Genomic DNA, 27,897 nt, shown 5'->3' with positions numbered 1-27,897 from the left:
ACTAATGTCATAGAAGTTGGATGAAGAGAGGTTTCAAGGAGGTGAATGGTCAACTAAGTTGAATGTTAACTAGGATTTGAGAAAGATGAACAGAAATTAACTTTTAGACTGAGCAAAACGGAAATCCTGGGTGAGCCAGACAAAAGTTATTTAAATAGTGTTTAATAGACTGAAAAGTTAATGTGGCTTAAGTACAGATTATAGAGGAAACAAGGTGAAAACTGAGGTCCAGTCATTATTGGTTGGATTACAGGATTTTAGTCTTTTTCCTGGGAGCAATGGAAAGCCAATGGAGTGTTTCATTGGTTTTAGTACACTGGGGCTTTATGATCAGATTCGTGTTCTAAAATTACTGCTTAGGTTAAAGTGCTGAAGTGTGGTAAATGGACAGTAGAGGAACAAGAAAGGATGCAAAGAGACACCATTTAGGAGACTAATGTAGCAATCCAGGTGAAAGATTATCTAGCTCAATATTCCCCAGGGTTTGTATTTACTCTGAACTTCAACCAATTTTGGATTTGATCAGTAGCTATATGGTAAAATTCCCCTCCAATAAAACAATTTGAACATTCTGTTAAGTTCCTTATACAGCAATAAGAATTCATCTGCATTTAACAGGTGTTAAATCAATCAATTTCACAGTCTTATCAATGGAACCTACAAATGTGAATTATCAAATATATCGATTCTTCTCTGTGTGCTAGAGAATTATCAATAAATGATCTAGAGCCTGGCTTTCATAGGGTACACACTAGCCACATGAGGTTATTTTATTTAAAATTATATAAAATTTAGTTCCTCAGTTGCACTAGCCACATTTCAAGTGCTCAAGAGCCAATGTTACCAGTAACCATTGTACTCAGCAACACAAATTTCCATCATCACAGAAAGTCCTATTGGATAGTGCTGAATTCAAGAAAATATGAGCCTCTAAACTAATAAGGTAAACGTATTCAAGACTGCTGAGAATTAAGCTATTCTTAAACGTCACAGAAAAGATGCTAGAAAAGATAAAGAAAAAAAGGGGGGTAAGATGCAGGAAGGAATTTCTCTCAAAATTAGAAAGAAGGAAAAGAACTACAGACCACCCACCCCCTTACTAGGCACACATTTCCTTACAGTGAAAAAAGTGCCAGAGCTCTGAAGACAACTCCAAGAGGTCTAGAGAAAAACCTGGGTGGCCCTCACAGACTGACAGCAATTAGAAGGTTAATACAGGCACAAAAGTGCTGCTGTTAAATCATGTGTCTTATTCATAAGGAATTACTTGCCTGCAACTGCCAATCAGTCTTCTGACACCCAGTAACCCCAGGCACAAGGACAGAGAACAGCTGGGCATGTTGCAAACAGAAATAATCACTAATGCTAGAATAGTCTATTCTGTACCTAATTACCATATAACTCAGAATCAACTGTGTATAAATGAATAAATATTCCTAATACCAAAGACTTAAACATTCTGGGAAGGAATACTTAGTTGATTTTGTTCAGGTGATATATGAACTAGATCTCAGGGTCAGGAAGAGGAATTTCAGTGTAGCCACAAGTGAAAAAAAGCATGGAAAGAACAAAGAGCATGCATGATGTGTTCATAGAGCAGTAGGCATATGAAGGTGGACAGCAGAGATCAAATGAATGTTGGAGGAAGAGGGAGAGGGCAGAAATGGAAAGGGGTAGGGGGAATAGAAGGGGTGGAAAAGGAAGAATAAAGGTGGGGAGAACTAACTAGAGAAAGGCGTTTTGGGATTGCATGCCATGTTGTCATTTAAACCTAGTCATATAACTAAAATTAAGATGCATGGACATAGCATTATGGAGATGAGATTGAAGGGGAGATATATTAGAGAAAGGAATGACTGAAAACAGGGAGACCAATGACAAAGCAGGTTGCAAAAATGCTAAAGCTTGAACAACGACTGTGGCACAAGTGATGATCTTCCTACAAGCACCTATTTGAGCTTCTCGCCCTCTGCTCGAAAACAACTCCCTATCTCACTTGGCCTCCAAGGCCTCCCACAATCTGATTCCAACTTTTTGTGTAGAATGTGCCCCTGAGCAAATACTGAATTCCAGCAACACTGACTGGCTATTTCCCCCCAAAACATAAACATTTCTGCCTTACATACTGTTTTTTTCCTTACCTGAAACACCCGTGATTCTGCCCAACTCAAGTATCATCTCTTGATTTCTCTCTGAACTGTTATTTTTTTCATAGTCTCAATATTTTCTACATGTTTTATACCTTTACTTACATTGTTTCTTGTTTGATACCCATTCCATTGGGTCTTCCCAAGTGCCTGGTACCTAGCAGTATCTGCTATGAACTAAATTATGCCCTCCCAAATTCCTATGTATTTTAAGATAGGGCCTTTAAAGAGTTAATGAAGGTTAAATGAGGTCACACAGGTAGGGCCCTAATCCCATAGAACTGGTGTCCTTCTAAGAAGAGAAACTGAGATTTCTCTCCCTCTACATGCACAGAGGCCATGTGAGGACAGTGAGAAGGTAGCAATCTGTAAGCCAAGAAGAGAGGCTCACCAGAAACCAATCTGACAAGACCTTGATTTTGGATATCTAGTTTCTAGAACTGTGAAAAAAATAAATTTCTGTTGTTTAAGCCACCCAATCTGTTGTATTTCTTATGACAGCCCTAGCAGACTAATACCATATCTAATAATCCTTGCTGAATGTTAAAATGGAATTCTAGACATTCGATTTTAAACATTCTTTTCTGAATTTTACTTCATTTTGGAAATAGGATATTTTCCAGGAGTGCTAAGTCCAACTTTTATAATAGAAAAATAAGAATTGTAAAAATTTTAAACATGTTAAAAACTCTTAAAGCATGAGCCTACATGGAAAAAAAATCAGAATACTAGTTGCCAAAGGGAAGAAAGAAAAAGGACAGGGCAGGGATTGACTGGGAAAAGACATGAGGAAACTTTTAGAGCGAAATGTATTATTCTCTACATTGATGGAGGTTTGCATTATAGGTTATGTAAATGTCAGAACTCATTGAACAGTATTTCACTAATGCAAATTTTTTCAGAAAGTAAACACACATTGAATTCTTGCTAATGATATACATAGTGAAAGGCATGTTTAGGAGTGAAGCATATGGATATTTGCAACTTACTTTGACATGCATCAAAAAATAAAAAGGTAGATTAACGAAAAGAAAGATGGAAATGTGATATAGTAAATCACTGATTACAGAATCCAGATGGTGGGTATATGAGTGTTCACTGTACAATTCTTTCAACTTATCTGCTGTGTTTGAATATTTTCATAAAATTCTAAAAAGGATACACTTAATCTTTATAATTAAAAAAAAAATGACTTCTTGTTTCACTTCCACAGTATTCAGTGTAGTGCTTTTCACATCTAGGGTAAATTGAAAATGTAATAGTTTCATAGCTAATTTAAACTTTGCTCAATAATTTGTGCGTATGCTAGTTAACTATGTTTTACAATTTTACTAAGTTCATCTAAACCTAAATATTATACCAAAATTTTACAAGTTCATAGCACCTTCATTTATGTTCTTGTGTGTCTCTGAGGCAGTAGAGGCAAATGTTATTCTCATTTACAATGAGGTTAAATGATGTGCCAAGGCCAGCTCTGGAAAACCATATCTTCTGACTTTTAACCCAGGATATTTCCATTATAAACTACGCATTTGGAAAAGTCCTAGAGAAAGTATCTAAAAACTTCCCAAATGTTTCACTAATGAGACTTATTTTATGATCTTTTTACTTACATTATCTCTGTGAATGGAATGGTTCTGCAAGACAGTTTAGCCCTTGCACCACTTACAACATCAAATCTGACCTTCTAAATAAAAAATCAGTGTTATTTAAGCACAGTTGGATGTTTTAATAGCAAAAAGACCCTTTGAAACTTAGTATTAGAGCTTCGAATAATTATAAAGATGACAGCAATTTTAAATGTTACTTAACATAATCTTATTTTACAGATTCAAAATACCCAAAGGGGTTATGTGATTCGCTCAAGGCCCCAAAGCTGTTAATGGCAGAATACTAGAACCCAGAATATCTAACTCCCTAACCTTTCCCATAAACCTTAAAGTTGTCATTGCTCAATTATCTGAGTTTATTAATGCAAGTTAAATCATAGTAGTAATGTGACAAGACCAATGCCACAAATGGGCCAGTAAACCTATAATAGTCCACGTACTTCAGAATTCAAGAGTCTTTTTTATTGTATTTGAGATTTTTACAAGTATTTGTATTTTGGGGGCACTTTGGTCACATTTGAAGTCAGCTGCTGTGCTGAGCTAATCTGAGAAGCTGCTGAAGTAGTAAAGAAAGTGCAAGTAATGATCCCACATTAAAAAAGACCCCACATAGACTTCTTCCATCAAATGATGTTTGTCAAAGAATTCAGCCTGTTGAGGTTATCTTCAAGAATACCACTCTCTACAAAAGGCCTGAAAGCACAGAGCTAATTACAAATAGGTAAATGACACACGAAATGAGTTTTCAATCTCTTTAGTTAAAAATAATTTGTAAGGTCATGGTTTTTAAATTATTAAACTCTTTATCTACAGAGCAGCACATTTATGCCTACGTTGGAGAGATAACTTCCATAGCAACTTGATCAAAATCCAGACCCCTGTCCTTTAATTCGTGGGTTAATATTTAACCCTAGACCTCTGGTGTTTGAATATATATAAAAGATACAGCCTTAAATGTTCCATTTTCTCTAATGCTTAGGGAGGCAGCAGCACCAGAGCAGGTACTAGAATTACCCCTTCAAGGCTGCAAACGTTCTGCCCCATCAAAACAGTAAAACTTGTACCAAGCTGTTTTGTTTTATCAAGTAAATAAACTTCCCTTCATTTTCTTCTCCCCTATAAATATTCAACTGAAAATAGGCGAGGAATGGCAGACGTTAGGAACTGAGTTCCCGGGATGGCTAAAAGGTTTTTACAACCCCTACCCGCCGGGTCCGAGCTCAGTTTTACCAACGTACAACCACTTGGAATTTCCCGTGAAGTTAATTAAGGCCTGGATAGCGCAGAGAGAACCATTACCCCCACGCATGCTGCCTGGCTCCTTAAGGCCAAGCCCCGCGCCCCCCATGACCTCCAATGGCTCTAAAAAGGAGCCTTAAGTTGCCCTCTTCTTCCACAACTTGTCCGCACTGCTTCCTAGGCCAGAGGAAGGAACAGGGTCCGGGGACAAAAAGAAGGACACGTCTGCCACATGAGGAAAACCGCATCACCTGGAACTCGGCGAACTCCTCACAGTTCACACCGCCACTGGGCGCCGCCATATTGGACAAACGCGAGGCCCCCACCCCGCGAGCCAATCACCGCGGAGCAAAGGCGTCCGCGGCGCCGCCTGACAAAAAATATTTCCAGGGAAATCGCAAGCAAGCTCAACACAGGCATGTCTTTTTCCTGGTCCGCGAGCACTTTGAAACCTGTCTCAGCTATGCTTTTCACTCCTACTCTTTTGTCCTCCTGTAACTGACCCATATACGTAGGTCAAAGACTGTCAGACCTTGAAGGGATCGTTTTACTCGACTCCCACCTTCGTATAAAAAGGAAAACTATTTTCTGGTTGCCCAACCTGGTCGTTCGAGAAGGAAAGCTAGAGTATAAGTGGTTTTTCTTAACCCTCCCCGTTCATTATCTACTTTCTGCATCTAGAGAGCCCTTTGTTCGTTAAGAATTTTGAAATCACTAAGAAATTGCAGAAAAAAGGCATTTCTGGCGGGGTGGGTGGATAAGAATTGAATAAGTTTAGATGTGTAAATGATGTATAGTTTTACAAAAATAGGTTTAAGTAGAAAACAAAATAGCAAATACACGTGCTAATTTCTCAGCTCGAGAGAGACTCTCAAAGCCAACAAGGGATGGAGGCCATTGGGCCCAGTCATGTTTTTGATAAAGGTATAGTCATTGAGAACACTGGAAGAACAGTGTACTGAAATACTGATTTGTGTAGACAGTGTGATTTCGGGAGTCAACAATTCACCAAATTCCTACGAGCACATGACTTCTATTTTAAACGGGTATTTTCTTACATGCAAAGGTCCATTACACTCAGACTCCCAAAGAGCATTTTAAGGACATAACCAGGACACTGGGCCAGGAAGGATCCAGCCAGACTGCCCTCCCGCAAGTTCTGCTCGTCACGCACGTTCCACATGCCCCGCGCATCACGCAAGCTCCGCCCATCACGCGGACCCCGCCCATGCGCCCTGGGCGTCACGCGAGGCCCACTCGCTCCGCCCTCAGCGCCGCCTTTGTCGTTCCCACTGCGATCCTCCGTGACATTGAGTGTATCCACGCTGCCGCCGCTTGCGAGGCACTGCTGGTCGTCGGAGTAGGCGGCCATGAGGAGCCTCCGCGGCTTGCGCCTGGCGGCGAGTGAGACGTGGGCTGGTCTAGGGGCGGGCGGGAAGCCAGGTTGGCCACTGGGTTTGGAGGAATACTGCAGCCTCCCCAGGCCTGGTAGTTGCTTGGTGCCATCACGCACTCCCCTTCGGTTGTTTGGAATCCTACCTGCATGGTGGTAATAATGGGAGCTAGGAAGGGCTGAGCGAGCAACTGCTAAGCAGAAACTGGGAGCTGGTCCGGAGTGACCTTCACACCTAGTTCTCTATTCACCCTACTCCCATCAACCTTATGATCCCTTGCTCTCTCCATCCCTAATTCCTTCCCTCAGCACCACCTTCCTTGGAGCTCAGTTTTTAATGCTTCTGCTATCCTTAGAACTCCCCCGTTGCCTGCCTGATTCAGCTTTCTACTTAACCTACCCCCTCGCTACTCTACTTGAGTCTCCTTCTGCCCCGTATCTCGCGAGTTTTTATCCGTGCTCTCTGAGAAAACGTAGTCCGGAGTTTCCTACCCATTTAGGGTCTGATTAAGCAAGGGGTTTAAGGTTTCACAGAATAATAGTAATTGTTTTCTTAAAAAGGGGGATATGTTTTTCTTTTTAAACAGTTCTATAGTTAAGTGCTTTGACTTTCTTGGAGGAAAGTGTTATGTAAATGAAGAATCTGCAGTTTGTTTTCCTAGCAGACATTTGTATAATGGGCCTTTGGAGCCAGAACGTAATTTGCCTTCTTGGGGAACCAGCGGAGTCTTTACTTAGTAGGAGCTAAGAAATAAGCGTTTGCCTCTTGGCCGTTTTCTAGGCACCAAAGCAAATCATTTTTGGTCACCTTTGTAAGTTCGATAAAGCATAGTGAGTGATCTTTTACTCCTTGGTATCAAATTACTAAAAAGTTCTTTAATTTAAATTTTAAAGGAAGAATCGCCCCAAACTTGGCAATAGAAATAGTGTAAATATTCATTGCACATGAAATAATGTAAAAAAAAAAAAAGTTATCCTTTACATACATGGCTTATTTTGCATTCCAAAGGAGAATGGACTGGAAAACATGTCTCATACTGGGAGAATATTATTTATTTCTTTTAAAACAAATAGTCCCTCCACTAAAAGAGATTGATTTCATTAATTTGTTCAGCTATTTCGCCTAAAATCCTTTGTGTACATTAGTCCCCCATTACCAGAGGTTTTGCTTCTCATGGTTTCAGTTAACCTGTGAGCCATCGTGGTCTGAATATGTTAAATGGAAAATTCTAAAAATAATTAATAAATTTCAAGTTCTGAGTAGTATAGTGAAATCTCCCACCTTCCAACTTTATCCTGCCAGGGAAGTGAACCATCCCTTTGTCCAGCGTTTCCTCGCTATATACACCACCAGCTTGTTAGCATGTAATAGCTGTCTTGGTTATCAGATTGACTCTCTTGATATTGCAGTGCTTGTGTTCAAGTAAACCTTATTTTACTTCTCTTTACTACCAAAGAGAAGCAAAAAACGTAGTATGTATAGGGTTTGGTACTATTGATTGTTTCAGGCACACTGGGGGTCTGTGAATATATCCCCCACAGAATATATAACAGGGGATTACTCTATATCCTGTTAACTTTTATAAAGCCTTACAGCAAGGTAACTGAATCATCACTCTGTAAAAAAGCTGAAATAGGTTGAGTGAAAGGGACTTTGACTACATAGGAACTGAGTGTTTCTAAGTACTTCATCCTCTTTCTTTGAGAATGTATTTATGTACTGCAAAGATTCCCTGCAGACTGTTGATGTTTAATAACTTCACTGTTCAGCACTTGAAACAAAATTTATTGAACAATTGTACTCCAGGTAGATCCACTAAAGATGTCATACAAGCAACTCTTTTCCAAATGATCTTCTCTGAAGGTCTGATATTTTATGAGCAAATCCAAACAATTGCTCTTCACCCACTTTTGCCCATTTTACACCTAAATACATTCACATACATTATTTTACTTAACTGATTTCTCATAGTAGCCTTCTTGGGTAAATCGTCATTCCTTCTCTATTTTATAGATGAAGAAACAGGTTAAATGACATCCAGGATCACTTTGCTGCACAGTGTGAGTAAGAGTCAGGAGATGAGCCTGCCCCTAATTCTGAAACTTATGCTCTTTGCTTTGTTCAAGTTGCTTATTCACAATAAGTGTGTATATGTATTTGTTATGGCTAATTGGGTCTCTTTGATGTGAAATGGAAGAGTCATGAAACACAAATTTACTTGTAAGAGGGAAGCACACGTTCATATGCAATTGGATCTTCAAGTAAGAAGACTAATTTAACAAGCAGCCTTAATCAAATAATGTAGGTACAGTCAGTCCTCCTACCCACAGATTCAACCAACCACTAATATGGGGAAAAGTTACTTTGTTGCTGATGTGTGCTGTGTAGTTAGGCCCATGATGGTTGTGTCTGTACAGAACGTGTACACTTTTTTTCTTGTCATTATTCACTAAAAAATACAGTGTAAAAGCTATTTGTATTGTATCAGGTATTATAAGTATTCTAGAGCTGATTCAAAGCATTTGAGAAAAGACGTGTAGGTTATATGCAAATACTATGCTATTTTATATAAGAGACTTGAGCATCCTTTGGTTTTGATATCCAAAGGGGTCCTGAAACCATTGCCCTTCAGATACCGAGGAATGACTGTATACTTCAATAATCCAGAATATTATTTAGAATGAGATAGCCTAGGTGACTGAAATTACACATAACCAAAGCGTAATCCTTTAAATGATAGACTTTATTTTTAATTGTTTCTGTTGGAAATCTTTGCTATACTCCCTTAGCAAACAAAATATGGGCTTTTATGAGCCGAAATTTGTTTACTCTCCACCGACCCCCTCCCAAGAGCCAGCCTACTACTGGCTTTAAAAATTTAGAGAAAGGGAAAGTAATGTAGGTTACGATTATCTACTGAAGGCTCCATTGAAACAGAAGGGATGGGAGGGTGACATGAGCAAAGGTAGGGGTGGTAGTGAGTCTGAAGAGGGTGTTGGGGGAGAAAGGGCATTAAAGAGAAAGGATTACTTTGCATTTAGATCAGGAGGTAATAGGAGAAAGGTATGGCCTTTTAAGGATTTTGAGTCCATGAGTTTAGACAAAAAGGCTTTAAGCAGAAGTCATTAAACATTTTTGGAAAATTAACATGGCCACTGCATGCAACATGAATAGCTGTTACCTGTGATGATATTACAGTAGTCCATGTGTGAGGTGATTGTGGAAATGACAACAGAGGAATATATCTAGGAAATATTTTGAAGAAATTATTAGTATGACTTTGAGACATAGACTAATTTAAGAAAGGACTTAAAGACTGATGTTTTTGAGTGTGTAGGACTGAAGGAGTGTTGCCCCATTGTTATAAATAAGAAAGTTGGGAAAGGATACTGGTTAGGTCGAGAGGATGGTGTGTTATTGAGTGGTAGGTGCATTGAGTTACAAGGTGAGGATGGGACCTCTCAAAGACCCGAGAACAAAGGTAGAGTAAAGTTAGGGAAATATATGGGAGCCATCAGTGGAGAGCTGATTTTTTAAACAGAATGGAAGAGTGTTCCCTGAGAGAAGTGGAAAGAGTGGAGTCAAATGAGCTAATGATGAGGATCTAAAAAATACATTCATATGACTAGAAAGAAATCACTAATGTTGTTAGGACAATTTTAGTAAAATGAGTGGGGGAGGTGGGTGGTAAGGTCAAGATTGTAGATACATGCCACTTAATTAGTCATTTGAGATATGAAATGAAGGAGATTAACGTTTTATTTATAGGAGCTGTTGAGAACAAGTGAATGTTTTGTCCAAGACTGAACTTTCAGTGCTGCTGAAGTGTGATAAGATAGGAATTCTCATCAGCTACTGATAGACATGTAAACTGATGCAGCCTATCTGAAAAGCAGTTCATTATATATATATATCAAGAATCTTAAAAGGGTTCATATCCTTTAACCCTCATATCCTTTAGCCCTCCACTGCCAGGATTCTATAAGAGAAAATAATTAGAAATGCCATCAGAGATTTACATAAAAAATTGTTTGCTGAAACATTTATTGTAAGAGTGAAAAATGGGAGACAAATCCAACTGTCAGGAATGATTGAAGTCAGTTTTTATCTCTATCTTGGATGTTATACAGCTATCAAAGTATTTTTTATTGATAGCTAGGAAAAGTGTTCATGATATAAGCAAAATATAGCATTAGGTGATTATGAAAAATGTCTATGTTGTATCTGGGGAAAAGTCTAGGAAGAAATACACCAAGTTGTTATTCCGGGAGAGTGTGATTGTGGATGCTTTTTATTTTTCTTAATACATTTTTTAGCTTCCAAATCACCTATAATGAGCAAGTGTTACTTTTGCGATTTCAAGTTTTGTTTTGTTTTGTTTTATATTTTATTATTTTATTTTATTATTTTTTGTTTGTTTGTTTTAAAGAGCGAGGAGACGTTTGGCAGAAGAGGGGCTGTAGAAAGGAAGGATCTAGGAGATCGTTAGCTAAGTTTGGTACAACATCCCTTAGTAAGAGGGATCACAGATGGAAGGGTTCACTGGTTCTGAGTGAAGGAAGGACTAGTGTTCTTCCAAGCTTGCAGGGAAAGATGAGAAAACAGATGGAGAGATAGAAAACGTGTTTCTGTCTCAAAGCCGATTTACGTCAACATCTAAGGCCAAGAGAGTGGGCTGGAATGTCGCTGGGAGGAAAAACGCTCACCAAGTAGTGTACTGGCCCACCTCACTGAAATTTGGCCACCAGATACACAGAATTGCAAGACTTTTTTTCCACAGTTTCCCCCCAACTTCAGAACTGGCCAGGTTTCAAAGATTTATTTATAAGTTTGTTTTTTCAACCCAAAACGATTTTTCCCATAGAACCAGTGTTACAAATGGTGATTAGGATTCTAGCCAGCCCAGAGAACTCATTATGTCCATCTGTCTTGCCAATATTTCCTCCCAAGGATTTTTCACATCTGTTAAGTAGTCTCTACTAGGGCCCTTAGCTATCCTGTACCCTTTACGCACCCCACTCAAATACGGTGTTTTGATACCACCTAACAGAAGGTTCCACATTCATGTCTTCCCACTCCTCCTTTTCTCCTCTTCTCCCTCTCCCCAGGCCTGTCTGCATTCTGCACCAGATTTATTGTCTGGAAACACCATTGTTATTGTTTTCCTACTCAAAACTTCTCCGCCTGTTTCCCAAATTCCTTTTGGGGCATGGCAGACAAAAGGACTCTCACTATGAGGGAGCATAGCTAGCCACAGTACCCAGAGCCAGGGAGAGCTAGGCCAGTGTCATCACTTATATTCCAAGTCCTAGAACGTCATCAGCAGAGTTAGGCTTGTGAGTGATGGTAGTCGGGCAGGCAGATCCAGAAGTCTGTGCCATAAATAAGAGCAGGGCAAATCAGATTTGAAGCCAGAAAAAAAATCCCTTGGCAGAATAGTTGCAGACAGGCGATATCAAGCCATTTAGGTCTGATCATTAAAAAAGCTCAGAGCAAGTTAATATTTCAGGTTTGCCCTTTTGTTTTGTAGTGGCCAGTCTTTAAGGCAGTCTAGCTTTGCTTCTACAATGCAAACTAAATCAGTGGTTCTGTATATTCTAAATGAACTCCGGGTGGGAATAAGAGCTCCAACTTCTCAGTGACATAATTACCCTAACTTAATCATTCTTACTACTAGGTCTATTGAGCAGCTACAAATATTTAATGTATAATTCATCATAATTATGAAATACAGTATTAATGAGATAGTGTATGTGTATGAATCTTACTATCTTCAGGATAGACATACATTTAGCTTTTTCCTCCTGAGATTTAAAATTGACTCTGGTTCACAAACTTTCAAAGTTCCTTCCTCAGACTTGCTCTTTCCTATCACAGCAAACATTTTAGGACTAGCAATACCCTATTTCAGTTCTAAAAGGATTAAATAGGCATTTGTGGACTAGCATGAGAACCATGTATTTAGATTTGAATATCATTTGGCGTGACATGAAGAAGGAACATCATTGCCCCAGAAACAAGCTTCTCCCAGTGGAGGTCATATTAGCTACTGGCCTTTTAGAACACTAGGCAAAGAGAATGAGGTGGCTGGGCACAGTCTCACCTCAGGGCAATAGGATCAGCCAGCTCTGTGACCCCTGGTCATTCATTGTGAAATAATGAAACAGTGGCTGTGTTTACCCATGGGGAGGCCAGCTACTGTGGAGGAGGGGTGTGAAATAAAGCCTTTTCCACAGGAGATAAGGAGGTAGAACAGTTCACACTGCATGTCATCAAAGACTGAGTGGTGTATTAGACACCCTTCCTCTGTAAAATCTGAAAGCTGGCATACTCCACAGAGATTCCAAACTGTCAGTTCCAAAATGAGTTCCATGTTATTGATATGCAGAAGTGAGAAGTAAAGCAGAGCTTCTTTTCAGTAAATTAACTGTTGGAAAGAGGAGTTTAGAGCCCAACCGGAGACATAGTATTAAGTTCTGCAGGAGTGCCCCAGTCATTCATACAGCTTATGTTCAGCAGGGACTCCAGCTGGCTGTGTTGAAGAGCAGTAATTCTCACACATGGTAGCATATTAGAATCACTTAGACAATCTTTTAAAAAATTACTAATGCCAGAATCCTGCTCCCAGAAATTGGGATTTGATTGGTCTGGGATGGCCCTGTGCATCCCCCACCCCTCCGCCCCCCGCCGCCCCTTTCCATACTCTTGCGATTCCAATATCTTGTTTGAAATCCACTTTTGTAGAGCAGTACTTCTCAAATTTTAGTATGCAGAGGCGTCACTTGGAGTGCTTGTAAAAATATTTTTCTAGGCCCTACGTCAGAAGATTGGAAAGTTTAGGCCGGAGTCTGAGAATCTGTATTTCAATGACACTCCCAGCAAATAGGGCAAATAGCACGTACCCTAGACTTTAGAGTATGTGGTATTGGTTTCCATGAGTCTGGCACATGGTAAGTATACAGCAACTATTGAATGAATATGGGCGTCTTTTTTATTCTAAATATTTAATGTTCCTATGAGTCAGTTGGATAGCTCATTAAAAATGCAGACTCAGATTTTGTAGGTCTGGGATGGGGGCTGAGAGTCTGCATTTCTAGAAAGATCCAAGTAATGTCAACCACACTTGAGAATAGCAAGGTGTGACAAAATACATGCTTTCATGTGTAATTTTCTCATCTCATTTCTACCAGGATACACTAGTCAGATGACCTTCACCTGCACATCTTTGGTCTACCCTGAATTGGGCACCTTTCCTACCATACCCCATTTTTTTCTCTCCCATTCCAAAAGCATATTAGAATGCAAGTGAGTGAGTGAGATTTTTTTAATAGTGATAACATCAAATTCTCTCTAATTTTTTAATACTAAATATCAAGTAAATATAACATGCTATTAAACTGTGTATAAAGTAAAAACAAGCTTTTAAAATATTTTTATTTTGGAATAATTTTAATTTATAGAAATGTTGCAGAGATAGTAGAGAGTTCTGTGTAGCCCTCACACCGTTTCCCCTGATGTTAACACCTTACATAACCACAGTACATTGTTCATACTAAGAACTTAACATTGGTACGTTACCATCAACTAAAAGACTTTATTTGGTTCTCATCGGTTATTCTACTGTTGTCCAGTTTATGTCTGGGGATCCAGGCCAGGATACCACATTACATTCAGTTGTCATGTCTCATTCTCTTGTCTGTGACAGTTTCATATTCTGTGATTTTCATGATCTTGACAGAATACTGGTCAGATAGTTTGTCGACTATTTCTATATTTGGGTTTGTTTGATGCTTTCTCTTGATGAGACTGGGGTTATGGGTTTGGGGAAGAACAAAGAGGTAAAGTGCCTTTCTCATTACATCATATTAGGCAGTACATGATTTCTACATTATTTATGATTGGTGATTTTAACCTTGGCCAGTTTGTTTCTTCCTTGTAAAGTTACTATTTTTCCCTTTCCATACTCTGTTCTTTGGAAGCAAGTCACTAAATCCAACCCACACTAAAGAGGAAAGGGATCCAGGAGGGAAGAGTATTTATACATATTGGGATTTTTTTTTTTTTAAGGAAGATTTGTTCCTTCTCCCCCCTTCATTCATTCATTCATTCATTTTGTTGCTCAAATTATTCCAGTTTAGACCCCATCAGATCAGCTCCTCTGTTCCTTTACATGCCCTCATCCTTTTGTTTTTTGAACAACTTTTTTCCTTTCTGGTGCTGCATGATGTTCCAGATTCATCTTGTATTATCTCTGTCCCAGCCTAAAATCAACCATTTTTCTCCAAGGAGCCCCAGTTCCTTTTATTAGATAATGGTATTTAGAAACCAAGATCTGGGCACTGAATGTGCTTGTTGCTACCGAAGTGTCACTGATTTCGGGGCCACCAGTGGTAAATGCATGTATGTATACTAAGCCATGTGTATACATAAGCTTGTATTATGTCTGTATCTGTCTATCTAATATCTATATGTATGCAAATAATATATATAACGTTTATATTATTTAGCTGTACACACACACACACACACACACACAGCTAAGAGTTCATTCTGAGTTCTCTGACTGTCTAGCACCGCAGGGTTCTTTTTAGACGTCCACCCTTGATTTTGGAACTTCCACCTTCACTTTCTCTGACAGTGAGAAATCTGCTTCTCATTATCTGCTAGGTATTTAACTTATTTGTTCAATCCTAGTATACTTAGAGTTTTATAATTGTTAACTCATGCTACTATAAGAAAAAAAAATTGCCAATTAGTGTTTATATATAGATCTTTTTGTTGTTAGTCTTACAGTTTCCAGTCAAAACAATGTTTTCTAGTTACTTAGGTCATTTCCTTTTTTTTCCCACAGGAAGGTTATAAGGTTAGGTTATGTCCTACATTTCTAATACAGTTAGATGAATTTGTCACTGTCTTCTTCCATCCTGGGATTCCCCAAATGTCCTGCTTGATACTTCAAAGTTTGCGTATATCAAAGCTGTTTGTGATATACAGTTTTACGACTTTAAACAAATGCCATGATTTTATCTTTAAGCATACCGCTGGCAAACTTCATAACTAGCAGCATTCTTGCAACACACCTGACAGCTGATCTTGACACAGTTTAAAAAACCCTAAATTAGATAATCTTCTAAAAGCCTTTTTCTCCTCCACATTCATTAAACCTTCATTTATCATCACTTATTCCCAGAAATTGGTCATATCCCAGATCACATCACCAATGGCTATCTCCAGGAGGATCTTGGAAGATTCTGAGATGAAAAGGCATCCCCATCTCTCTGCACTGTCCATCATGAGGTTGGAAAGGCTTTTTTATGGAATGGAGGGGACAACAGGGCAGAAGCCAGTACTTGAACCAGCTTCATTCCAGCTGACCCATTATATCTTCCAACTAGCAGCAATACCTCTAAGGCACTGGTTTTCAAATTGTGAGCCACCAGACCAACAGTATCAACATCACCTGGGAAATTCTTAGAAATGCAAATTTCCAAGCTCCATCCATATTTACTGAATTAAAAACCCTAGAAATGGGGTTCAGTGATCTGTGTTACAAGTCTTCTGGGTAATTTTGATGTACACTAAAGTCTGAGAACCTCTACTTTTAAGATTAACCAGGCTTTTGCCATTCAGAGCCTTAGGAGCAGCTGTGAGGCTTCATCTAGACTTCCTGCTAGGGCCCTAGGGATGCAGAGCTAGCCAGGAAGAGGCTGCAGGAGCAGCCAGAGGGCTAAAGGGCTGTTTTTCTTTTGGTTTATGTGTTTGTGTTTAATTATGGTCCACCAGAGGACAGAAAATTTCTGCCTTGGATGTCTGGGGCAAAATATTCTATCTCTTTGAGATTAAAAAAACATCTTAATAATGGTACTAAAACTTTTATGCTTTTGTTTTTTTTAGTGATGTCAGTTTTTTTAAATTATTTGTTTACATTGGTCTGTTATTTCTAGTATATATAAGATTATGTTTGTGTATGTTTTAATCAGGTAAAAATTACTGGCATTCAGTATAAAGTTGTAGTAAGAAAAAGGTGGGGAATATTTTCTGATTTAGGTAAACCTCTCATGCCTTCAAGTCCTTATCACCCACTTCCACCTCGGGTACCTATATGATCTCAAATCCTACTTCTGTCCCCATTATTCACTGTTCCAGCCACTCTGGCCACCTCTTTGTGGTCCCTAGAATCACTTTAGAACTTTTACATTTACTTTTGTTTCTATTTGGAATAGCCTTCTACCAGATATCTCCATATAATATATATAGCTAGCTCTCTCACTTCTTTCAAAAGTGGCATTCTCAAACAGAATTTCCCTGACTATGCTATCTAAAATTTCATGCATACATACTCCGTTCCAAGCACACAAACACTCCATTTCCCCATTGTTTATGTTTTCTCTTTGGCACTTGCTAGCTAATTGTGTACATATAAACACACACACTTTATTGTAGAATGTAAGTTCTACTTGGATAGATTTTTATCTGTTTTTATATATTGTCTAGAAAAATGCCTGACATGATAGTACTCAATTATTATTTGTTGAATGAATGAATATCTCCAAACATGCATTTATATGACTGATAGTAAGGAGATGTACATATTCCCATTTTTGCTTTATCATTATTATCCATACTGAGCTGAGAGGCAGCCTCTTTCTCCTCAGCTGTCTCTGTTCTGTTCTTCTAAAACCACCTTTGCTCTAATTAAGAGGGATGGGGAAAGGCATCTACCTAAGGAAATAATACTGATTCTTTTTCTGTTTCCTGTTTAGAGAGCAGAGTCCTTTTAGCTCACTGCCAGTTATCATTGTTCTTTTCTGTCTCAGTGCCTGCCATAGAGGAAAGGGACAGCATGGTATGAGATGGGGCCTTATAGGTCTCATTAAACCAGTGGCTCTCTGGGGAAGATGAAATAAATGAGATCTCTTATGAAAGAAATCAGACTGTAGGTAACCACAGATCCTTACAGAAATTGAGGTCCCAGCTTCTGGTATGTCAGAGTAAGGACCTCTGAAAATCCACTGCTATATATAATATAAAAGTGATGAAAACATTGCCAAAAAGTCTTAAAATCAACTTTTTCAGAATTCTAGAAAGTAACCAGAGGCTTGTGACAATCTGAGTAGTATTTATCTAAGAAAAAGAACTTAATCATGGTAAGAACAGGAAGCCTTGTAGAATTTTAACTGATTTCTGTCTTCTCTCAGCTTCGTAGTAGCCTTGAAAACTAATAGCCTTGCAATCATGATAGCTATGGAAACCAGCAGCCTAGCAGACATTGAAGAAGGCAGAATCCATTTGGAGTGCCTGAAAACTCCCAGCCCCAGGCAATTGCTACTATTTGACCTGCCTGGCTGTCTCTTAGAAACCTGCACCCGCAGGGCTTGCTTGCCTTTTATTTTTATTTTATTTTATTTTATTATTTTTTCCTGACTCAGAGCTAATACACAATACCACCTATGATATATTGCTAAAACTTCTACTTGAATATGATCAAACCTCAAAACTTTGTTTACAAGAAATAAGAGAGTTAGATAAATATGTTAAACACTATGGGGATGCCATCAACAAAATATAAAGTGAGAAAAATTCTATAGATTCAGAGACCTAGTTTTTTTCAACAGATTACAAGAAAAAAGAGTGTGGGGCAGCCAGGGAGACCTACAGAGGAAGCAGCAACCGTATTCAATGTGTGCACCTATTTAGAATAAACCAACTAAAAAAGTTATGAGCCCATTCAGGAAATTGAATCATCATATTTGATCATAATGATAACCAGGAATTATTTTTTAATAATATAAATGACATTCTAGATAGGATTTTGAAAAGGTACTGTTCTTAGATGCATACTGAAGTATTTATGGATGAACTAATATGTTTAGGTTTTAAAATAATTCAATAGGGGTTAAGGAATAGGCGGGGTTCAGATGAAACTATTGACTGTATTGATAATTGTTGAAACTGGGTGGTGAGTACATGAGATCTAATACTACTCTCTACCGGTGCTTAGAATTTAGATTTTAAGAATTAACTACCTATGTTACTATATATAATACAGTTTTATACATTTATATATGTAGTTTTAAAATTATATTTAATTCATAACTATATCCAAAGCCAGTATTTAGAAGGAACAAGGCTTTCTAGAGCCCCTTGCCATTGCAACTTCCTACCTGGAGTTTACCAGAACAGTACTGGCACCTTGGTGTCTTGGTTTATCACTTCTGGGAGGTTGCTAATCTTTATTTACCTGAACAGCAGGTGATGTAATACACAGTATTTTCACCAGAACCATTATTGTTATGATAAGACATGTGAGAAGTACTTTTATAAAACTTACAGCTGATGTTTTATGTTGTAAATTCCTAATTTCCTAATCAGCAACATATGTATATTTTAAAACAACACCAAGCATGGCACTCTAAATATAGCATGTGTATCTCACATATAGAGTAGTATATTCATTTTGTAAATGAAATGTATATCTTGCAGGCATTTCTCATTTTGAGACATCAGATTTGCTTTCTCTGAAACATCTTTCTCTCATTTCTAGGAAATTGGCTTAGATTATGCGAAAGAGATGCTTCCTCATCTCTAAGGCTTACCAGACACTCTGATTTGAAGAAAAATGGATTTTGCACCAAACCCCAGGAAAGTCCAAAAGCTCCATCCCGTAAGTTTTGATTAGCTTTTCCACTTATGGACTAGGCAGCTCTCAAAGAGTAGGATAATTTGGACTCAGAAGAACCTAAAAGAAGTTTACGGCCATGCCACCCTGTACAAGCTGGATCCCATCTGCTCTCGGAAGCTAGGCAGGGTCAGCCTGGCTAGTACTTGGATGGAAGACCAGGTGCTATAGGCATAAAAATTTAAAAAATAAGGGATTGTAAGCTGACAAAGTCCTTGCAATCTGTGAGGTCAACCAATGGTTGCCTTGCCTAAAAAACAAACAAACAAAAAATCCTAAAAGAGAGGTGATCACAGGGTTTCCTACATCATACCTGATCATGTAGTTCAGGCCTCCAAATTGTACTAACATTGGATAAGCTCACATGTAGCAATTATTTCTTCATTTTCCTCATTTGTCATTTTTATCTCTTGCCTCAAAGATTGGACTGCAGCTTTTTGCAGGAGAACAGAATACAAAAGTAAATAGTGGTCTAGAAATGATCTTTTAAGGAACCCTGAAGATGAACTGAATCAAGAAATGACATTTTGGGTAAATTATAACTAGGGCAAAGCTCTGGTTTAGGCATTAACTTCAGCCACATTTAGTCCTATCCCTAACTTAAAGCCTTCTTACTGTTACCACTACAGGAAGAAGGAGCATAATTTATAAGTCGTAGGGTTCTAGGAACTATTTACTCGTTGCTTCTCTATGACAGTATACTAAGGGCCAGACAGGTCCTGGTGAGTGAAGAGAAACCATCCTCAAAGAATATTTATCAAGAGCTTAAAAATGGTTATACCCTTGAACCCTTTTTGTTCATCTGCCTCTTTGGCCACTCCCTTTTCCTCTGTTGCCTGTTTCTCCTGTCCTTTTTCTTGGGTCATGCCCAAGACTCAGTCCTTGGCCTTCTTCTCTTTATCACCCTCACTGGCTCTCCTTTTGCACCAATGGTTATCTCTACTCCCAACTTATTAATGAAACCTACTCAGGTGGCATACATTTAGACTCAATAGCTCTAAAATGGCACAAATAGCATTTTCCTCTTGCTAAATTTGAGTCATAATCTCACATAAGTAAGATATATTATCTTGTTTTTTTCATAGACACTTACACCCACAGAGTGCCATTACACAAACCTACGGATTGGGAGAGGAAGATCCTGCTGTGGTCAGGTCGCTTCAAAAAGGAAGATGAAATCCCAGAGACTGTCTCGTGAGTGCCAAACTTAGGGTTGTAAGCAGTGTTTATTTCTCACTGATCTGTTCTAAAGGAAAAGCAGTTCCTCTAAGTCTGGCTGTTTAAAACCTTTCAACCAAATTAAAAAATTTTTCACTTCTCTAAAATTTTCCTCTTTGGCAAGTACCTGGAATAAGTATAGTGCTGGAAAATCTATGTCTTATCACTGATACGAAGTGCTTAGTGAAGAGCTGTTGGATACTCTGAAGTCAACTCATTTGATTTCCTCTCCGAGCTACAGAAATGTGACTAAACAGTTCACTGTTTTTATTTGGTTTTAATCTGGGTCTATCTGTTAGGCACCAGTGACAATAACTATATTCTATAAAATCCACTTAAGTATTTAAAAGCTACATATTCTCTCTTTCTGGGAGCCAGGAAAGAGTGCCTCTCTAAAACCAGATCTGGGATCTTGGGACTTTTCAGTCTGTAGATGATGAGTACAGATTCCTCTCACCTGGGGTTTCTCTACCTCAGCACTTTTGGCATTTTGGGCCAGATAATGTTTGTTGCAGTGGGCTGTCCTGTACATTGTAGGGTGTTTAGCAGCATCCCTGGCCTCTTCATTTCTTAGAATCAAATAGCATTCAGTAATGACAACCAAAAATGTTTCCAGAAATTGCCAAATGTCCACTGGGGGCAAAATCACCACCAGTTGAGAACCGCTGTTCCACACTGATTGTTTTGCATCTTGGCCAAGAGCCATTCTGAGAAATAGATGCCATCTCCCCTGTGGGGCTTTTATTCTCTTCAGAGACAGGGACTTGGGACAAAGCTTCTGGACACTCCCTTCTAGCAAAACAAAACAAAACAAAAACTATTCCTGTATCTTCTGGCTTCTGGTTTCAAGTCCTGATTGCAAAATATCTGGGTTTATTCAGGTATTTTTTTCCAGAAAGATAACTAGAAAACAAACTAGTATTTGTTTTCTGAATACAACAACTTTAAAACAGAGCCTTTATGCTTCTGCCAGGACATTATTTTTACTAAAATTATTTCAGCAGGAAAGCCCTAATCTTTCTTAGCTCGAGTGACAATGTACTCTCCCAAGAAATAAGAGCATGCTGGAAATATCAATGATATCACGTTCTTGCCTGTCCCAGTTTCTTCCTGAAAATCCCAGCAGAAGACAAGCTGATTACACACACACACACACGGCCCTAATAGGTGCTATATAGACTTTGCTATGTAATACCTTCCTCTGTCAGCCTTGAAGGTGGTTCCCAGATCTCTTCAAGCCCAAAGTACTACCTAGAAAGTCACCCTAGAAGACTTTTCTCTGGGCTTGAGCAACCGTTTATCCTTGTGCTGATAGTTCTGAACAGGCACTACTTGCCCATTCTGATTGCTCCCTGTGGAATGGAGGACAACATCATGGCCTTATATACAACTTTTTAAATGTTCCATCAAATGTGGAATATATCACTTTTCATGAAGATCATAGCACTTCAGTTGGAAATACCAGTTCACATAAACTATTGCCTACATAAGTAGTTAGTTTGTGGTTGGTGGGATCTTAGAAGCTCTTTAATGGAGCAATTCACTGTCTCTGGCAGTTGTTCCTGGTTCCTCCCACCCCGCAGGGCCATCTTTAGTGCCCGGAGAACTCCGCATTGTTGCTCCCTGAGTCCCAGCTCTTACATCTCAGTGTATATGCTTTCAGGGTTCTCCCACCTAAAATGTTCTGGATCCTGTGCTTCCCTTTATTTTCCCTCCCTACTCTCCCCCGCCCCGCCCCCTACCCCCCCCTCCCCGATTTTAAATTTACCGAGCGTTAAAAATCTAGGGGGAAAAAAAGTAAGCATTCCCGATCCCATCATCTGGAGATAATCACTTCCTATTGACACCCCATTGAGTAGGCCAGTTCTCTGTCCTGGGCCCACTAGGACTCCACATGCCCTGCCAAGGTTCTTCCAGACACTCAGGTGATATAACTTCGACCCACTGCCCATCTGCAGAATCACCAAAGTGGAAGGACCTTCGCTTTAAACTCTTTCTTTTTTGGCCTCTCAATTTTCACACAAGAATGATAATCCAACTCTCAACTTTCTGTAAAGGCACATGGGTTCAGTGGACACATTAGAGGAGTCACTTGCCAAAGAGCTCAAGTTCACTGCCACTCAATTTTAGCAAAACATAAGTTAAAAGATAAACATTAAGGGAGCATTGCTTAAAGGGTCCTTCTGCTGTTCCAGATATTCGTGGTTCAAGGCAGAGAGCAAAAAGCTAGGTATAAAGAACACATTGTTTAACTCTCTCCTGTGTTGGTTTTCTTCCTAATTGTATTTTGTGTTGAACTTATAAAGCTCATTGCAGTATCTCTTGTCAAGATGTTTGGTCAGATAATCATTACATCACATAATATCTTCTTAAGAACCCCAAAGAGAAACAGCTACTGATTCCACTTTTAGCACTGGCTGGTAATATGAAACGAGAACCAAAGTCAGGGCCCACCATAGCAAGCATAGATTTATATGCCTTGCTCCCTTTTTTTTGGCCACTTTCTTCTTTTGTTTTTTTCCTACTGTAAGTAAGTTTGTGCTATTGTATTTTATGTATAAATATAAAGTAAGTTGTGAAAATGCCTCATTCTCCTCAAAGTTCTACAAGATCTCCAGGCCCCACCTCCTTTTCTATATTTATAGGCACCACTCCAATTCTGATTTGTAGTATACAGAGCTTCACATCCCACTGGCAACTTCAGAAAGAGAGAGTTAACTTTCTCTCATGATCTCATTGTGTTATTAGGTTCGAGATGCTCGATGCTGCAAAGAACAAGCTCCGGGTGAAGATCAGCTATGTAATGATTGCCCTGACAGTGGCAGGATGCATCCTGATGATTATTGAGGGCAAGAAGGTGAGAGTGGACTTCCTCTCTATCTCTGTTTGTTTTCCACAAAGGACCTAGAGGAAATCAGGGGTTGACCCTCATACTTATTCTCTGAGAAGAGGAGGCTACTTTCTACTCAGGAAATTATAAGAAACAAAATGAGACACAGTAGGGAAAACCTGGAATATCATGCCTGGGGATAAATAGCCAGTTCTATCTTTGGCAAAGAGAAGGACTAAATTAGTTTTATGTAAAGTAAAAATAGTGTTAGTTATCACAGATGTCTCAGTTAGCACCTTAGCCTCTCCCAGGCTTGTCTAAGCCCAGCACGGGTGGCAGCCATCTCCAGATCACTTTGTAGCTCATACCACGTGTCCCCGGACATGGCTCAGGTAGCAGCTGACTCTTGTATGCACAAGAGCCCCATTCAAGAGGCTCCAAACCAAGACCACATCTGAGCACCACCCAACCAGCTCCACAGACGACACACATAAAGGGCAGCCTTGGCCCCAGCAGCACCTTGCCAAAGCTAGTCCTCTGTTGTGCAGGGTCAGCTCCTGCACAACAGTTCCTCCACTCAGTCGCAAGTCAATCCTCACAGCCAATCAGCAGGATGGTCAGTCCCTCCTATTGATGTGCAAATAGCAAATGTAGGCTCACCTACAACACACAGCCCACACAAGGGACACACTTGGAGCTCCCAACTCAGGTGACCAAGGTGACTGCGCATTGGGCCCCACAGGACACCTTAGTAAGACTGGCCACTTTAGTAAGACTGGAAGACATAGCAGCTCTCCCTAATACATAGAAACAAATAGGAAGGCAGCCAAAATGAGGCAACAAAGACACTCCAAATGAAAGAACAGAACAAAGCTCCAGTAAAAGAACTAAACAAAATGGAAACAAGTAATCTACCCAATGTAGAATCAAACCATTGGTTTTAAGGATGCTCAGTGATTCTCAGTAAGAACTTCAATAAAGAGATAGGAAACAATAAAATGGAAATAGAAAATGAAAAAGAACCAGTCAGAAATGAAGAATACAATAACTGAAATAAAGAATATGTTACATCAGTAGTCCCCAACCTTTTTGGCACCAGGGACCGGTGCTCCTATGAGAATCTAATGCCTGATGATCTGAGGTGGAGCTGAGGTGGTGGTGCTAGTACTGGGGAGCGGCTGCAAAGACAGGTGCAGCTTCATTCACTCATCCGCTGCTCACATCCTGTTGTAGGCCCAGGTTCCTAACAGGCCATGGACCAGTACTGGTCTGTGACCTGGGGCTTAGGGACCCCTGCATTAGAAGAAATCAACAGTAGATTAGATGAAGCAGGATGGGAATTGCAATTTGGAAGATAAGGTATCAGAAAACACTTAATCAGAACAGCAAAAATAAAAAAGAATCCAAAAAAATGAGGATAGTTCAAGGGGTCTCTGGAACAATATCAGGCATACCGACATTTGCATCATAGGGATGCCAGAAAGAGGAGAGAGAACAAGGAATTGAAAACACTTTTGAAGAAATAATGATGAAAAATTCTTTATCCTGGTGAAGAAAACAGACATAGAAATCCAAGAAGCGCAGAGAATCCCAAAGAAGATGAACCCAAAGAGGCCTACACCAAAACATATCGTAATTAAAATGCCAAAGGTTAAACACAGAGAATCTTAACAGCAACAAGAAAAAAGCAATTACATGGGAGCTCCTGCCAGAAGGGATTGGCATAAAATATTCAAAGTGATGAAAAGCAAGGACTTATAACCAAGATTATGCTACCCAGCAAAGCTATCATTTAGAATTAAAGAACAGATGAAGAAAAAGCTAAAGGGGGTCATCACCCCCAAGCCACTGTTACAAGAAATGTTAAAGGGACTTCATTAAGAAGAAGAAAAAGATAAAAAATATGAATAACAAAATAGCAGTAACTACATACCTATCAATAATTACTTTATATGTGAATAGATTAAATGCTCCAATCAAAAGATATAAGGTGGCTGAATGGATAAACAAGATCCTTACATATGCTGCCTACAAGAGACCGACTTCAGATCAACACACACAGACTGAAAGTACAGAGATGGTAAAAGATATTTTATACAAAGAGAAAGAGTGGGGGGGAAGCTGGGGTAGAAATACTTATACCAGACAAAACAGACTTTAAAACAAAGGCTGTAACAAGAGACAAGACTCAGTAATCCCACTTCTGAGTATTTATCTGAAGAAACTCAAAACATTAATTCAAAAGACGTGCATCCATATTTTCCTTGCAGTATTATTTATAATGGCCAGGATGTGGAAGCAAACTAAGTGTCCATCAGTAATGAATGGATAAAGAAATGGTACATATATATAGTAGAATATTACTTACCAAAAAAGAGTGAAATTTTGCCATCTGCAACAATATGAGTAGACCTAGAAGGTATTTTGCTAAGTGAAATAAGACACAGAAAAAGATAAGTATCATATGATTTCACTTATATGTGGAATTTAAAAAACGAACAAAACAAACAACTCGTAGATACAGAGAACATTTTGATGGTAGCCAGATAAGAAGGGATGTGTGAAAAAGGGGAAGGGATTAAGAAATACAAATTAGTAGTTATCGAAGACTCATAGGGACATAAACTACAGTATAGGGAATATAGTCAATAACATTGTAATGACTGTATGGTGTCAGATGGGTAACTAGACTTACTAGAATGAACATAAGTTATATAAATGTCTAATCACTATATTGAATACTTGAAACAATATTGTATGTCAACTGTAATTGGGAATCAAAAATTATTTTTTTAAAAAAAGAAAGCTTTAGTAATTTGCCCAAGGTCCTGCATCTCTAGTGGCATAGCCATAGTTTGAACCTAGACCTAATGGAGGTGATAGTAAAATTGCCCCCACTTATCTAGTGCTTATCATATATCAGGTATTGTTAAACTCATTTAATCACCACAGTAACCCTATGAACCTAGTAAGTTTTATAAAAGAGGAAACTGAAACTTAAAAGATTTCAAATAATTTTCCCAAGTCACATAGCTAATTAAGTGGCAAGATAAAAATTTAGAGCAAGGTTTGCAAGTTACCTTACTTCACAGTATAATATCTTGTGATTAAAATATAGTAACTTTTATATGTAGCAGCACTGGTCAAAGCCTTATTTTAATATGTCTAATTCTATGTATCACAGCTTCTATTTATAGAGATGTCTCCTATCTATTATCGGACATTAAAGAGGTTCTTTTACAGGCCCAGTGGTGACTGACTTCCTTATCCCAGGGAGTCCAGAGTAAAAGGAAGTGAACTTCTGGCTCTCTCTCTGGAGTTGTGGAATGGAAAATACAAACCATTTAGGCTGACCTTATGGTAGCACTAAGGGCTCTGTGTAGACCTAGGTGAAGTTCTCTTGACAACTTGCATTTTCCTGCCCTACTTGTATTTTCCTTCTGTCTCCATCTTTGTCCTCCAGTTCTTAGGTCTGATCAAAACCTGCAGAAGCATGTGGATAGGACATAGTGGTTTCTAGAATTCTGAGAAATCTGCACTGCTTTTGTATATGCTTGATTTTACTAGCTGAGTTCACTTCAGAAACAAATTACTCCCTAGAATCTCCTCTAGCCTCATCCAAGGATATATACACTGTGTACTTGAGAGTTCCTCTCCTGTTCTATACTGTGAAATCATATTGTCTTTTATGGAACTATCCATTTCTAAAAAATTAGTGCTACTGGAATGAAGAACTTTTGAACTTAATGTTATTTAGAAGAGAGAAATTAGCCATCATATCTTTTCTTCTCACCATTAACTTACATTCTCATTCTCCTCCCCTTCCCATACCTAATTCTTTACATGTGAAATTATACAGATATAAGAAAATACCACCTTATAGAGTGTGAATTTCACTTATTTGGTTTAAAAAATTTGAAACTGATCTTTTATATAGGTTTCACAGAACAGGTCACCGGGAGGGAAACAAAGGTAGAGGTTGGTTGCCTCTACCCCACTGCTATTTGCTCAAAGGTGGAGTAGTAGGAAACATACTGCTGGAAGTCATCAATGGTAGTATTTAGGTAAAATTGGATCCCCAAAGCTGAATGTTTTTGGCAAAAGAGGAATAAGGAGCTAGAAGGGTATGAAAACATACAAATGGGGAAGAAGAAATGGTAGCAACAAAGAAAAATGAAAGAGGAAAAAGGAATCGAAATGGAAATGAGAAGGTATTTAATACTAAAGCAAGGAAAAAGCGAAAGACGTGGGAAAAAAATTATAAAGAGACCAGAAAGGAAGAAAAGGTGGAGGTATAGTATTTCTCTTGTGCTCGAACGGGTGGACTGCTGTACCGTGAAGCATTAGAGGAAGCAGAAGCAACATGGAGGGGACTGTTGTGCCGTGCGCATGCAGCAGACTATTTCGTGCTTATACTGCCCTAGGTGACCTGACATCAGTGCAAGGTAATGACATCCTCCCCAAACTAGCATAAATAAGCACTTGTTCAAATTTGTTTCATTTTAGGCTGCCCAAAGACATGAGTCTTTAACAAGCCTGAACTTAGAAAAGAAAGCTCGTCTGAGAGAAGAAGCAGCTCTGAAAGCCAAAACAGAGTAGCAGAGGTGTCCATGTTGGCTGGATTTTGAAAATCCAGGAATAATGTTGCAGCACCAAGCCTGTATTGAAAGGAATGTGGTATGAGGATCCATTTCATAAAAGAATGGTTTGTACAAACTTAAAGCATTTCCTATTTCTGCTCTAAAGGTACAAATAAACTTAAAGGAATGACTTGTTCACA

General features: G+C 38.9%; 2 protein-coding genes across 3 annotated transcripts in view; one reads left to right on the top strand and one right to left on the bottom strand.

Annotated features, from left to right (window-relative positions):
• Positions 1 to 6,759, bottom strand: part of CCDC58 (coiled-coil domain containing 58) — a 22,838-nt gene extending 16,079 nt beyond the window's left edge. Inside the window, exon 1 of one of the 2 annotated variants that reach the window (XM_036218831.1) lies at positions 6,536 to 6,759. In XM_036218831.1, coding sequence (XP_036074724.1) covers positions 6,536 to 6,541 — 6 coding nt within the window. In that variant the 5' untranslated portion in view covers positions 6,542 to 6,759. Of the gene's footprint in view, positions 1 to 5,247; positions 5,338 to 6,535 lie in introns of those variants that run through there. The other variant, XM_016148086.2, reaches the window with a different exon arrangement.
• FAM162A (family with sequence similarity 162 member A) lies at positions 6,248 to 27,897 on the top strand. Its single transcript, XM_016148085.2, has 5 exons — positions 6,248 to 6,400; positions 18,935 to 19,054; positions 20,155 to 20,263; positions 23,036 to 23,144; positions 27,624 to 27,897. The coding sequence occupies exons 1-5, from the start codon at positions 6,367 to 6,369 to the stop codon at positions 27,714 to 27,716; spliced, it is 465 nt and encodes a 154-aa protein (XP_016003571.1). The 5' UTR covers positions 6,248 to 6,366; the 3' UTR covers positions 27,717 to 27,897.

The sequence above is a fragment of the Rousettus aegyptiacus genome, unplaced genomic scaffold (genome assembly GCF_014176215.1).
Source record: "Rousettus aegyptiacus isolate mRouAeg1 unplaced genomic scaffold, mRouAeg1.p scaffold_m13_p_4, whole genome shotgun sequence".
In the NCBI taxonomy this organism is placed as follows: Eukaryota; Metazoa; Chordata; class Mammalia; order Chiroptera; family Pteropodidae; genus Rousettus; species Rousettus aegyptiacus.
The sequence above is the reverse complement of the archived record's forward strand: the minus strand, read 5'-3'. Positions and strand labels throughout refer to the sequence as shown.